The sequence below is a fragment of the Sorex araneus genome, chromosome 5 (genome assembly GCF_027595985.1).
Source record: "Sorex araneus isolate mSorAra2 chromosome 5, mSorAra2.pri, whole genome shotgun sequence".
Lineage (NCBI taxonomy): Eukaryota > Metazoa > Chordata > Mammalia > Eulipotyphla > Soricidae > Sorex > Sorex araneus.
In genome coordinates, this window is record NC_073306.1 from 151,151,623 (window position 1) to 151,166,314 (window position 14,692).

Consider the following 14,692-nt stretch of genomic DNA (forward strand, 5'->3'; position numbering starts at 1 on the left):
CTTTGGTCAGAGCTCCTCTGGGCAGGCGGGAAACCAACAGGACACTGGGAAACTTTCTCGTCGGGTGCATCTCCGGATGAAGGGTCAGTAGAGGTATCCAAATATCAGTCATTGACCCAGAGTCAAGAATGTCCTTCCCGGGCCTCCGTAGCAACAGGACAAAGTGCCCCCAGGAAGAATTAATGAAGCGGTGAGTGAAGCTTCCGAATGGTTGAGAATTTGCATTCGGCAAGTCTGTGTTGCCCCTTTCAGTCAGGAAACCAGCTTAGCAGCTAAACCTAGGGCTGTCACACTCCAGCCTTCCCGCGCTCAGCTGTGTGTTCGCAGACAGGTTACTTAACCTCTCTGAGCCCCTGTCGCTTCTAGCACAAAATGCAAATGATGATCCTAGGCACCTGGGGGCAGTGAGGTAAACTCCGAAGCTTTTAGAGGAGGTTCTGGGCCAGAGGAAGCCCAAGAGGGGTATTTGCTGTGAGTATGATCTTTGCTGGATTTCCACCCCGTGACTAAGAGACTCTGCATTATTTCACTATGCATTGCTTTTTTTTTTTTTTTTTTAAGTTTCTGGGCCATACCCAGTGGTGCTCAGGGATCACTCCCAGGTCTGCCCTCAGAGAATCACTCCTGGCAGGGCTCAGGGGACCCTATGCTGTGACGGTGATCGAACCTGGCTTGGCCGGGTGCAAGGCAAGCCCCCTGCCCCCTGTACTATGGCTTCAGCCCCTGCCTTATTTACTTTTTAAAAGGAAACTCCTTTATGTCGGGGAGCACAGGCAGAGGTGCCCGGGGCGTACTCCCGGCTCTGTGCTCAGGGACCGCTCCTGGTGATGCTCGAGGCATCCAACCCAGGTGGGGGTGGGCAAGGCCAGCGCCTGGCCTTCTGCACGACCTCTCTGCCCCGTCCCTGTCACTGTAGGGAGAAGGTGGACCAGAGCGCGGACCAAGACGCCTATGACGCGGAGCTCCGCGCCGAGATCAGCGAGCGGCTGGAGGAGCGCGCGGCCCAGTACGAAGCCGAGCTGGCCGAGTTCCGCGCCGCGCAGCAGCGGTGGAGAGCCTGGAAGAAGGCCCAGGTGCGGGGCCGCAGCCAGAGCACAGCGGGGAGGGCGCTTGCCTTGCACGCGGCTGGCCCGGGTTCAAGCCCCAGCATCCCATTGGTCCCCAGCACCGCCAGGAGTAGTTCCCGAGTGCAGAGCCAGGAGGAACCCGAGCATCGCTGTGCGGGCAGCCCCTGACGGGGGACAGGATACCCCGCGCTGCCCTGCCGCCTCCGCTCGGGTCCGGCTCGACCCAGGCTCAGGGACACACGGGAGGAGTGACGGAACCTGTAAGGGAAAAGCGGCCTCCCAGGTGCCCCAGCCCCCACCCCATTCCTTGCACAGGTTCTGGGGTCACTCACGGGCGCTCTCTGGCGGTGAGGAGCCCTGGGGGTCATTAGGGGCACAGCCCCGTGGAATTGGGGGGTGGTGCTAAGGGATACCCGCAGGAAAGCCACCAGCTGTCTACCCCTCCCCTGCACTGTGGACCCCCCTGGCAGTGGGCAGAGGCGGGCCACCTGCAGGAGGACCCTGGAGGATCACAGCGCGGCTTTCCTGTCCACACATGCCGCTGCTGGAGGGCCAGAGTGGCCACATGGACATTCGTGGGACGTTCCCAAGAATGAGGCAGCTGAAAAAAAAAAAAAAAGAATGAGGCAGCTGGTGGCCGCCAGAGCCACAGTACAGCAGGGAGGGCGGGTGCCTGGCACGTGGCCGACAGGGGTTCAATCCCCGGCATCCCGTATGGTCCTCCAAGCACTGCAAGAAGTAATTTCTGAGTGCAGAACCAGAAGGAACCCCTGAGCATCACCAGGTGTGACCCAAAAGCAGAAAAAAAAAAATGAGGCAGCTCTCTGGAGTTTGCTCGTGATGGTCCCATTTTGTGGATGAGCACACTGAGGCCTGAGAAGGGCTGGGAGTGGAGCTGGCTTTGCACCTGGCTGTTGGGTTCTGTAGGCCGAGTTTCACCACCACTTGGCTAAGATGCTTCTTGCCTCGCAGAGAGCTAAGAAGAAGAAAAAGAAGAAGAAGAGGAAGAAGAAACAAGAGGGGGAGGAAGCTCAGGAGGCTGAAGAGGAGGAAGCTGAGGAGGAGGAGCAGGAGGAGGAGGAGGAGGAGGAGGAGCCGCATGCCGAGGATGAGCCGGTGAAGCCCGTCCCGCCAGAGCCCGTGGACCGGGCAGCGGTGGAGCAGCAGGCCCGGGAGCGGGCAGCGCAGAGCAGGAGGAGACCCGGGGAGCCCCTGCTGGTCCCTGAGCTGAGTCTGGCCGGCAGCGTCACCCCCAATGACCAGTGCCCCAGGTGAGCCGTAAGTGAGTGGCCGTGGGACTCCCAGAGCGTGCACGCGCAGGTGCGCTGGGACGCACAAACGCACATGCGCACAAATGCTCGCGCACACAAATGCACCCGCACACAAATGCACCCGCACACAAATGCACCCGCACACAAATACACCCACACACAAATGCACACGCGCACAAATGCTCGCGCACACAAATGCACCCGCACACAAATGCACCCGCACACAAATGCACACGCGCACAAATGCTCGCGCACACAAATGCATGCACACACAAATGCTTGCGCACACAAATGCACCCACACACAAATGCACCCGCACACACATGGGGAAAGGGCGCAGCCCCAAAGCCACGAGTCGCCACGACCATCAGCGACTCACAGCAGACGCCCCTTAGACCACGTGAAAGTGCAGTCCGGTCTGTAGTTGGGTGGTGGCCTTCCTCTCCTCAGCACCCCAGCAGCGAGCGCGGCGGGTGCAGCGGCCTCGGGCGCGGGGCCAGGGTCTGGAGGCGCTGCATGGTCTCCGCGGGGCGCCCGCTGCCCAGCCGGCACTGGCTGTGCTGCTCCGGGCAGCACCGCTGTCTCCCTGGGCTCAGGCGCCTCCCACGGGGCCGCCGGGCTCCGCCAGGGCTGCCCGCCGGGTTCCATCGCCCAGTTCCCGGGTGTCCTCTGCATACTCAGAGAGGAACAAGCAGAAGCGTCCCTGCCGGCCGAGTCACCTCGCCACCGGGAGAGCCAGCCGTTTCCGGCCCTCTCCTGGAGGTGGCTCAAAGGACCGAGCACTCTTTGTCCTTTGGGGTCCGACTTCAGTCCCTACTGCCCCGCGGTGCCCAAAGTACTGTTGGAAGCTACCCCAGCGGGGTATCTGTAAAATATTAATAACCATCAATAATATTTAAACGATATCATTTAATATATTATAACAATATATTTTTAACTTATAACATAGTTTATGTATTTATAAAATATTTTAAATATTTTATAATATTTAAAATATTATAATGATGCTTTTAACTTTTAATTGAATAATAAAATGAATATTTTATATGATAATGTATTTATTATAATATTTTCTATTATAATGATAATTTTTAATTAATTGTAAAAAGTTTGCTTTTTTAACAATGCTTGGGTGCTACCCAGTAGGTGCTGAGTGGAGGTGGGTGGTTCTCTAGTGCTGGGGGACCCCTCCTAGCTCTCCAGCTCATTGTATTCTCTCCCTCAGCCCTTATTTTAAATTCTTACTTATTTCCTCACCTTAGAAAGATAGTTCTCCCGGTGGGGTCCCGGGACCAGCCTGGGAACTCATCAGAATACAAATTCTTGGCAGGAGAGAGAGTGCAAAAGGATGTACAAGGCCCCAGATTTGATCTCTGGCATCTCATGCCCCCTCACACCAGCTCACAGACCATCTCCCAGCATTTCTGGTGTGACCCCACCCCCTAACGCAGACTATCACATCTTACTACCTGAGGAACGCAAAATCAGAAACTCTGGAGCCCAGAGACAGTATTTCTGCAAACTTTTTCTGTGCTTCTGATGGATGCTACAGCCTCGATCTGTCACTGGGAACCTTGAACATAAATGCTACTGAAGTGGAGAGTGTGGGGGCCAAGGCATTTGCCTTGCGTGCCGCTGACCCCAGTTTGTTCCAGCACCACATAGGATCCCTCGAACTGCCAGCAGTGATCGCAGAGCACCACCAGGTGTAAAACCCAGGAATAAAAATTTTACTTTAATTTGCTACCAGTGGATCCCAAACTAAACTCTCCAGCAAAACCTCTCAGTAGCACAGGAAGTGTCTTAGACCGAGTATTCCGACATGAAAGTATCAATTCAGTGGAGTCAGTCACCCTCATAGGCACCCTATCAATAATTCCTGAACCATTCCAGGGGGTGGGGGGGCGGCATTCGGGATGCCAGGGATCACACGGCATACAAGGCAAGCACCCTGCCCCATATATTGTCTCTCCAGCTCCTAATAAGTTATTTAATAACAGTAGCTGTGTCTTTGGTGTCTTCTCAATTTCATAGCATTCAGATGTTCCGTAAAACTATTCCCTGGCATTAAATGAGCTATTTTTCAGGCCTGAGGTGCCAATCTATATAATTTCTTTAAAAGACATTCAGAATATGTGATCGCAAAGCATGTCTTCTTAACTGAAAGTTCAGGTGTGGTTTGACCATCTTCTATGGCGAGTCCCCTGTTCCCTGAGCACATAAATTCAGGCTGAAGTTGCTGAGTTTGTAAAGGGTTTGAGTGTCTACTGGGCTGTTCCCGAGCCTATGGCTCTCATTAACCTTCTTTATGAGGCCATCAGCGGGTTGTGCAGAAAAGGGGTTGTTTAAAAATCTGTGGTGTGAATTTTCTGGGAATTAGCCTGAAGACAACTCTGAGTGGAGTTTTCTTGAAGTTTGGGGTGAAATATCCTTGATAGAAAAAAAAATCCCATGATTTGAGCAAGTTTCTGGTTGGACTGTGTTGGTGGCAGAGATATAAAAATGTTAGTTCTCCCAGTGCAATTTGCTTGGCATAGAATTGTCCTTGAGATGACCAGTAGTGATAGTTGCACAACACTGTAAGTGTCCTCAGTACCACGAAATTGTACACTTAAAATAGTGTTAAGAAAGTGTATGGTGTGCAGCTACCACAGCATGAACAAGATGCCAAACCCCAAGACCCCGAGTGGGTTTTGCATTTTAGATTTTGCATTTTAGAAAGGCAACTCTAACTTTCCCTTTCCTTCACACGCTTGGGTGGCTATTCACCTCACTACATAAGCATCGTAAATATGCAAATACAGTAATATTAAAGTCCACCCTCGGACACTTGAATGTTTTATTTCCTGGCTTATAAGAATAACATTCATGCCAGGATGCCTTTTGTTGGTATTAAAAATGATCTTTAAAAATAAGGACCAGGGGGTATGGTGCCGCCAACAGGTAAACCTGTATCTGTGGGGCGAGTGTATCAGCAGCTTGATGATGCCTTCAGACTTCCAGATACCCCAAAATTGCTGCTGTGCCTTTGGCCAGATCCCAACAACTTGAGGCCAAGTTTACCAAGAATTAAGTGGCCAAAAGTTAGATATATGGCAGACACACACACAAACCACCTCCGGCTCATCTATACAAGCTCATTTATTGACCTTATTTCAGAGACCCATAAATCTCAAAAGAGATCAAAAGATGCAGTTAGGGCCTGTAGCGCAGAGGTATGTGGGAACCCAATGACTGAGAGCCCCAGGCTCGCCTGGATCAAGACTCGGCCTCCTCCCCCCAGGTCCCCAGTTTTCCAGTAGCTTAGCAGTCACACCCACAATCTGCCCCTGGCGCCATGTAATCTCATCAATGGCCAAGACCAGAGACTATAAACAAAAGCTCCCAGAAGAAAGCACCGCAGAATGCCCTGACCCTGCGCCAGGCTGTCTTCACCCGGGCACCTCGGGGGCGGGGGGGGAGGGTGGATTGAGTTTCCCTCCCTGCCCCAAGCAGAACCCTGGCAGCTGAAAAACCTCAGATCCCAACCACCGCCATGCCCAAGGCCACTCTCCACAGCTCGGACAAGCCTCACTCAAGAGGGCATGAGCCTCACTCAAAACGGGATTAACCTCACCAGAGAGCAGACCGGCAGGAAAACCCAGATATGCAGGAACTCGTGACAGAAATCTCCAAGCCCGCTTGAATCAGAACTGGGCCTCCTCCCCCCAGGTCCCCAGTTTTCCAGTAGCGTGGCAGTCACACCCACAAACTGCCCCTGGCGCCATGTAATCTCATCAATGGCCAAGACCCAGAGACTATAAACTAAAGCTCCAGGAAGAGATTGACACAATTTCCTGGACATTATATTCTATCCATAACAATCAATCAAAACAAATTGTCTAGCATTGTCTTTTCGGCAGGTTTGAGTGGTGGTGGGACTGGTGTTGAAATTTCGAATGTAACCAAAGTAGAGAGAGAGTATGGTGGAAATTGTCTGCCACATAGGCAGGGATAGGGTTGGAATGGGAGGGTGGGTAATACTGGGGAATTTGGTGGTGGAAAGTGTGCACTAGTGAAGGGATGGGTGTTTGATGATTGTATGACCGAAGCTCAAACATGAAAGCTTTGTAGCTGTATCTCATAGTGAATTAAAAAATGGGGTTCAGGGTAAATAATAAAATAATAAAAAATAAAGCTAACATTCAGAATAGAATAAAAAAAAATAATGTGGAGTTCATGCCCAATTCAATCAGCTTAATCAATGGCTGAATACATAGCAGCACTCCTACATTATAAAAAAAAAAAAAAGGACCAATCTCAAGACAAAACTAAAGTAATGGAGAACAGACTCAATTTCAGGGACCACCTCTGGGATAAGAGTGGAATCATATAGTATCACTAGGGCACAATTATAAGGGCACAGGGTGCATTTAGGGTGAACCCCCGCTGGGCACCCCCAGGGCAGTGATTGTTAGATGACCCTCTACATGTTTTGAATCAGAGTGCTGTTTGCCAAAAATAAAATAATTTATTGTGTAAGACTTTAAAAAATAAAAATAGGTCATAATTAAAAAAAAACTTTTTTAATACTTTTCTGGGGTGGGGTAAAGGGAACATTGCCTTTCAGTTTGCTATATCCAGTCAGGCTCACTCCCCATCAGAAAGTGTTAAGGAAAAGTTCAAAAGTAGATAAAAGACCAAAAATGATGACCTCTCAGTGTCTGTATTGCAAACCATAATGCCCAAAAGTAGAGAGAGAGTATGGGGAATACCGTCAGCCATGGAGGCAGGGGGAGGGTGGGAAAGGGGGAGTATACTGGGGAAATTGGTGGTGGGGAATGTGCACTGGTGGAGGGGTGGGTGTTTGATCATTGTGAGATTGTAACCCAAACATGAAAGCTTGTAACTATCTCACAGTGATTCAATAAAAAAATTTTTTTAAAAAAAGGAAAAGTTGATATCTTGAGAAGCGGACTTGCCCAAGCCGCTCTGATACGCAGAATGAAATGTCTATCCAGGTGTAAATCCCTCTCCTTGTGATTTGAATTCCCTTCCTGTCTCAAGTAATGTGTTTCTACTGCCTCACACTTTGGGTGCAAATTCCAGGCTTGTGTGAAAAAATTAGAGACCATTATATGGTGGTCCTCCGACATAAGTCCCTAGTCCCCTCACTTCATCGCCAAGCCTTATTACACTGGGCCCGGGAGGCTGTCCCCAGGGGCAGGCTTGCTCGCACACTCGTCACAGTTGCCTGCACACTCACCGTGGGCACATCCGGTTCTCCTCAGTGCTATTTTTCAGTTGCTCGGGTCAGCCTAAGCAAACCGCCCTCCCCCTTCTGTCCCCGGTCACCCATGCAGGGTGGAGGTGGCACGCAGAGAGGATGTCAAGAGGCGCTCGGTGTACTTGAAGGTGCTCTTCAACAACAAGGAGGTGTCCAGGACCGACAGCCGGCCCCTCGGGGCAGACTTCCGCGTGCACTTCGGACAGATCTTCAATCTGCAGATCTTCAACTGGCCAGAGACTTTGACACTGCAGGTAAGTTGTCCCTCGTGGGTTGGGGGTCATCACAAGTGCAAGACCATTGATTTTCAGTCACCAGGTCACCCGCCTGTGGCATCCTGAGAGTCTCCAGGAGATCAGTTCACCGCCTGGTGTGTTGGTTCGTAAGGCCTCGCCTGAAGGCTGTCTTTCACCGCTCACCTCGGGAACTGTGGCAGAGCCTCTGGCCATAGTGCTCGGGGTGTGTCTCAGGGAGGGTTGGGGTGGGGGAGGAGGTCTCTGGCTCATTTGTGGGAGGAGATTGCCAATATCACCCTGGTAGGATGGGGTCAGAGATACCAGTTATCCCCCATTCGCAGGAGGGGGGTGGGTGGGATAATGTATGCATTTAAAAGGCAAAATAGAATCTTACGGATGCTCCTTTGTAAGCAAAGTCTTTCTCTGATCCTGCTGCTTTCAGTATTGGAAGCCTGCCTCAAGTGCCGGGGGCAGACAGTTGGGATAGAAAAGGGACCACCATGACAGAGATAGTCAAGAGGGATCACTCTGGATAAGAACTGTGTGCTGAGAGGAGGCAAAGGAACAAACAGGATAACCTCTCAGTATCTGGATTGCGAACCATAATGCCCAAAAGGAGAGAGAGAAAGGGAGGGAGGGAGGGAGGGAGGGAGGGCTGGTGGGAAGGAGGGAATGGGGAGGGAGAGAGAGAGAGAGAGAGAGAGAGAAAGAAAGAAGGAAAGTGCCTGACATGGAGACAGGCTCGGGGGACGGAGGCAGGAGGGAACCTGGGGACACTGTGCTGGGAAACGTACACTGGGGGAGGGATGGGTGTTGGAACACTGTGTGACTGAAACCCAATCATGGTCAGCTTTATAGCAGTGTATCTCGTGGTGACTCAATTAAAAGAAAAAGTGAAATAGATCACACCTAAAGGTGAGAGCTGAGTCCGCCAGCTGTGCCAGGACGCACCTGGGGACATCTCCAGGAAGACGGCCACTCGGCCCTGGGCTGCCCCCACTTCTGCTCTGAGACTCAGGTTCATAGCTGCTCACCCGCCTCTCCCCTGGGACTTCTCCTCCACTGCCTTCTTGTAAGTGACAGCTGGGCGGGCGAGGCCTGCAGGCAGGTGGCCTCTCCTGCCCGTCCTACGGGCCACACTAACATCTCAGCCTCTTGCACGGGGTCGGAAAGTCTGACTCCACAGATGCTGGCATCATCAAGCCTGGTGCTCTCATCCTCTCCCCCTGACTGGGAGCCTTCCAGGACACGGGCTTCCCGCCACCAGGTCTAGTCGGACGTGTGGAGGGGTTCCCATCAGTGCCTGATGGGTGCAGCAGGGCAGCCAGGCGAGTTACAAAACCACGGAAGGTGGACTCAGACAGAGCCAGCTGGGAAACAGCAGTGGGAAGCCAAAGGTCTGGCTGCTGGGGTACGGGGTCCCTCCGATGTGTCACAGCCCCTGGGACCTCCGCAGAGCCCCGAGAGCGCTCAGGACCTGGGGTACAGAGTGGAGCAGCATCTCTGGTCCAGTTCGATGTCCCAGTTGGCAGTGGATTTCGGAGGTGCCTTAACAGGCCTCCTGGTCATCCCCGTGGACCCAGGCCTTTACTGCCTTCCACCTCTCTGTGGTCAGCAGACACAGCAGCTGGTTGTTAGGGCTGACCTTATTTATTCCCTGTTGTCCCGTGTTCCGTCACCGGGGGACGCTGCTCTCTCCGCAGCTCCCACCTTTTCAGCCGCAAGGGTTGTTCTACACCTCAACTCTGTTTATCGACCCTAAGGCACAGGAACCTGGGGCGGGGTGGGGGGGGTGTAAGAGCTTGGGAACGTTTCCCATCTGAATGCCTTGGGGGAAGGGCACACTGCTGAAGCGCCCCAGGACCCTTCCTGCTGTGGCTCTGAACAAAGTGCTCAAGCTCCATGCTTCCTGTTGGCTGGCACTGCAGACCACACAGGGAGCACATGCCGGCCCCAGCACTGAGCTTGTGCCCACTCCAGCCACACTTGCCCCGAAGGAGACACTCGGGGAGCACGAGAGCTGGAGAGTCAAACACAGCTCTGGGGCCGGCATGCCAGCTGGAGGCCCTGCCAGGCCGCGCCGCTCTTCCCCTGCGGAGAAGTTGTTGATGGCGAAGGGCGGACAGAGCTCGAGGGAACTGCACACTGGCCAGAGAGGAAGGCAAGGAGGGTGGGCACGCAGGGGCTCAGCCCGGCTCTCTGGTAACTGGAAGAAATGGCAGCTACCTGTTTCCACCATGCTCTCATCTTCTCTTTTTCCCTTTTTTTTTTTTTTTTTTGCATTTTTAGTTATTGTTGTTTGGGGGCCACAGCCAGTGATGCTTGGAATGGCAGCTACCTGTTTCCACCATGCTCTCATCTTCTCTTTTTCCCTTTTTTTTTTTTTTTGCATTTTTAGTTATTGTTGTTTGGGGGCCACAGCCAGTGATGCTTGGAATGGCAGCTACCTGTTTCCACCATGCTCTCATCTTCTCTTTTTCCCTTTTTTTTTTTTTTTTTGCATTTTTAGTTATTGTTGTTTGGGGGCCACAGCCAGTGATGCTTGGGGGTTACTCCTGCCTCAGTGCTCAGGGATCACTCCTGGCAAAGCAGGGCCATATGTGGTGCCAGGGATGGAACCTGGTCAGCTGCATGCAAGGCGAGTGCTCGACCTGCTGTACTGTCTCTCTGTTTTGTTTTTTTATTTTCTTTTTGGGTCACACCCGGTGATGCACAGGGGTTACTCCTGGTTCTGCACTCAGGAATTACTCCTGGCGGTGCTCGGGGGACCATGTGGGATGCTGGGGATTGAACCCGAGTTGGCCACGTGCAAGGCAAACGCCCTCCCCGCTGTGCTATCGCTCCAGCCCCTGTACTACCTCTCAGGCCCCTTGTGCCTTTCATTTTCCGTTTCACGCAGATTCCAAGAAAGATCACTCTCTCACTCACTGCCCTGCGTGCTAGCTTGCGGTGGATGTCGCCGTCATACCCGTATTAGGGAACTGTAGCATGAGGCCTGGGGAGGCCCAGAGTCAGGGCCAGCCCTCTCACCCTGCCAGCTGGGCACCACCAGGAGCGGTCCCTGACCCCCACTCTGGCAATACTGAGATGACCCCAGGTTCCTGGTGTTTTGCGTGTTGATAAAACAGATTTGAAATATATAATAACCCCTTGCTGATGAAAACGTGTGTGTAAAGGGCACAATATAAAATATTCCGAAATGAATCTTTTAAATTAATAACAAAGCTTTATCCTTAAAAACCAGGAATATGCTCAGAGGCAATTAGCTTGGCCCTGTGAGCCAAGTCATATAATTTTTCAAAAAGTCCAAATGGAAAGAATCTTGGCTGAGTACTTGGGCTATCTGTGTGGATTTGATAGCTGATCCAATCACACACTATTAATGGCTCCGTGGGATCATTCTCATGCGTGAGCAAAGGTCACAGATGAAGTCAATTCAAGGGATATTGCTTTTCAGCTCTCGAGAAATCGTCCTGTGCCATTTGGAAGTTTTCCATGGAATCGCGAGTTTTGATTTAGAGAAGACTCAAGAATTACTGGCAACACTAGGAGGGTCAGAAAAATGGCTTCCCGTGCAGCCAAGGGCTGCCCAGTCTTTGGAGCACACTATGGTTCGGGAAATTTTCTGAGGTTCTCAACACTCTGAGGCAGCAACTAATGACCCCAACAACCAAGCCACAAATGTCTGCAACTTGATTTGGAACCAACACTGTCTCTAACACTGATCTGGGTGTGAGGGGTGTGAGGAATATGAAGGCACAGGTAAAAAAGGGTGCACACAACCCTGCCATGGGGATCTCTACATTCAACTAGATATGGGAGAGAGAGGGAGGGCGAGGGAGGGAGAAAAAGGGAGGGAGCGAGGGAAGGAGGAGAGAGAGGGAGAGGGAGGGAGGGGGGAGAGAAAGAGAGAGAGAGAGAGAGAGAGAGAGAGAGCACTTCTTTGCAGTGTGTGGAAGGGCGAAGGGAACAGTGTTGAATGTGAAGCTTCATCCTTTGCAGTTTGAAGCTCCAGCCCAGGGCTTCCGGGCCAGCTGGAGATAACTCACAGGAGATAACTCACAGGCCACAGGATGAACAAAAGATTAACCAAGAGATGACTACAGAATACGAGGGATAACGCAGCTCATTGGAGCCTTCTGCAGCCTTGAGAGAATGGATTGGCAGGGCTCTGTTGGCCATGCACTTGGCAAGTGCCTTCATCCCTGTACTCTCTTTTCAGTGCTCAGAATTTAAATATTTAGTTGCAAATATAGAATAAACCCTAACATTTCTATCAGTCCTCATCCATTTAGTAGTATCTTCTTAGGAAAAAAATCAGGGTGTCCTGAAGATATAAATTACATGTTTAATTTAAATAAAAGAAATTCTTGGGGCTGGACCGATAGTATAGCTGGGAGGGCATTGTCTTGTATGCAACAGACTTGAGTTCAATCCCCAGCATCCCATATGTCCCCAGAGCACTGCCAGGAGTAATTCCTGAGTGCAGAGCCAGAAGTAACCCCTGAGCATCACTGGGTGTGACCCAAAAAGCAATAAATAAATAAACAAATCACAGAATTGCCTATTTTTAAAAGAAGAAAAGTCTTTTGGGGGCTGGAGCGATAGAACAGCAGGTAGGCATTTGCCTTGCACGCGGCCAACCCGGGTTCGATTCCCAGCATCCCATATGGTCCCCTGAGCACCATCAGGAGTAATTCCTGAATGCAAAGCCAGGAGTAACCCCTGTGCATTACCGGGTGTGACCAAAAAATAAATAAATAAATAAATAATTTTAAAAAGGTCTTATTCTATCAAATATAAAAAATCATTTGACCAACAAAATTTGGCAAGGTATTTGGGAAATGTTCCTGTGTTTATGAAAAAGGCTTTGTAAATTGCAGTGCTGCAAGGATGCACATTATTGCATGAGGTACTGACTTATTGTCAGCTGTGTACCCAAAGGAGGTAGAACAAATATTTCTCAGGTTCCAGTGAATGGAAGAGACTTGATCCGGGTAAGCTCAGCTCTTCAAAGAAGCCTTAGTTTACAGTGAAAACAAAAGGGTTATGGGTTTTGGAGTGGGGATAGGAGGGCAGAGACAAGGTTCAGGGTTATTCCCCCACCCAGCGTGCATGCACCACACTGCCCCCTGCAGGCTAAAATCAAGCGTGGGCATCAAATTCACAGGGAGAAAATCCCACTGGGAGTCCACCAACTGTCCACAACAGAGAACAGATTCTTCTCAAGGATTTGTAAATCCCTTTTGAGGATCAAGTGCCTCCCTTCCACTGAGAGTTGACACCCCCCCCCTTTAAGCACATTAAGGCACAGGTGGCACTGCACATCCACAGGGAACTCAAACATGATCCCATCAGGAATCTCGCCTTCCAGTGAGACGAATCACGGGAAGTCAAGGGACTCAGCCAGAAGAGACGAGTGTTGCTACGGAGAAAGCAGGACTGGGTGTCCAGAGACAGGTGACCACTCTCACTGAGACACAGAGTGCCACGCCCGGGTGTGGAGTGAATCATGCTCTTTGCCTCTGAGTAGTAGACAGGAGAGCTCTAGGTCCTGTGGTCAGGACTGCATGTCCTGGTCAAGGGGGGCCGAGATGCCCAGATGTACCCCTGTCTTTATAACACGGCTGGGCTTGGGGGCGCTTTGGCATTCTGGGTCATAATACTGTTTACTGGTAGGGTTTCTTGCATAGATCATTCCAGAGTCACACTCTCCACAAGAGTGTCTGCTTCCCGCCACCACTGTCCCTTTTCTCTCCCACCCCCCACTTCACGGCCCACCCCATATTAATTTTCTTACTGAAGACCAGTTTTCCTTTTCTGTAGCTTTGGGGCATTTGTTATTCGGGACTGGAACGATAGCACAGCAGGTAGGGTGTTTGCCTGGCATTCGGCTGACCCGGGTTCGATTCCTCCGTCCCTCTTGGCGAGCCCGGCAAGCTACCTAGAGAATCCCGCCCATACGGTAAAGCCTAGCAAGCTACTCATGACCTATTTGATATGCAAAAAACAGTAACAACGAGTCTCACAATGGAGACATTACTGGTGTCTGCTTGAGCAAATCGATGAACAATGGGATGACAGTGTGACAGTGTGATATTATACTGTGTTTCTTTATATCTCATATGAGAGGGATCATTCTGTGTATGTACACCTCCTCTAACTTCACTCAGCAGATCAATCCTCATAGCAGCAAATCGAATTATTTCCTCTTCTCCTATACCTGAGTAGTATTCGTGTGTGTGTGTGTGTGTGTGTGTGTGTGTGTGTGTGTGTGTGTACTGTAGTCATATGTTCTTTGGACACTTGGGTTGCTTTCAGATCTTGGCCATGTGAATAATGCTGCAATGAACATAGGAGTGTGAATGTCTTTTCTGAGTAGAGTTTGTTTGGGGGGGCCCTTTGGGTAGATGCCAAGAAGTGGAATTGCTGGGTCTGGAACAGTTGGATGAACCTTGTTCAGTCTGTCCTAGATCAGACAAGACAACAGATGGACGTCATTCAAAGGCATGTCTCTATGAGTCAAAGTTTTGGTCTCCAAATTGTTTTTTAATTAAAAGGAAGAAAATGCATGATTTTCTCAGGCTGAAACTTGACTGCAATGAGACCATAATTTAACCAGCAGAGCAAACATCTCTTGGGCAATAATTACGGTCATTTTATTTGTTTCGTTCTTTTAAAGTTCACACTGGTTATAAAACTGCAGGCTCGTATGAAACTCTGGAGCAAACAATAAATGACCTCCTTTTTCCACCAATGTTCTCAGCCAGTCTAATGGAGAGGGAAGAGTCTGAAAATGCAAAAGTGATGCAGTAAAAATGCGGGAGGAGACTCATTTTCAGATCAGCAGAG

At 50.7% G+C, this 14,692-nt stretch overlaps 1 protein-coding gene across 4 annotated transcripts in view; it reads left to right on the forward strand.

The window, feature by feature from the left end:
• CC2D2A (coiled-coil and C2 domain containing 2A) overlaps positions 1-14,692 on the forward strand; it is a 126,039-nt gene that overhangs the window by 55,698 nt on the left and 55,649 nt on the right. For all 4 annotated transcript variants that reach the window (XM_055140630.1, XM_055140631.1, XM_055140634.1 and 1 more), the window contains 3 exons: positions 917-1,073; positions 2,040-2,338; positions 7,681-7,858. In XM_055140630.1, the coding sequence (XP_054996605.1) occupies positions 917-1,073; positions 2,040-2,338; positions 7,681-7,858 (634 nt within the window). The remainder of the gene's footprint in view (positions 1-916; positions 1,074-2,039; positions 2,339-7,680; positions 7,859-14,692) is intronic.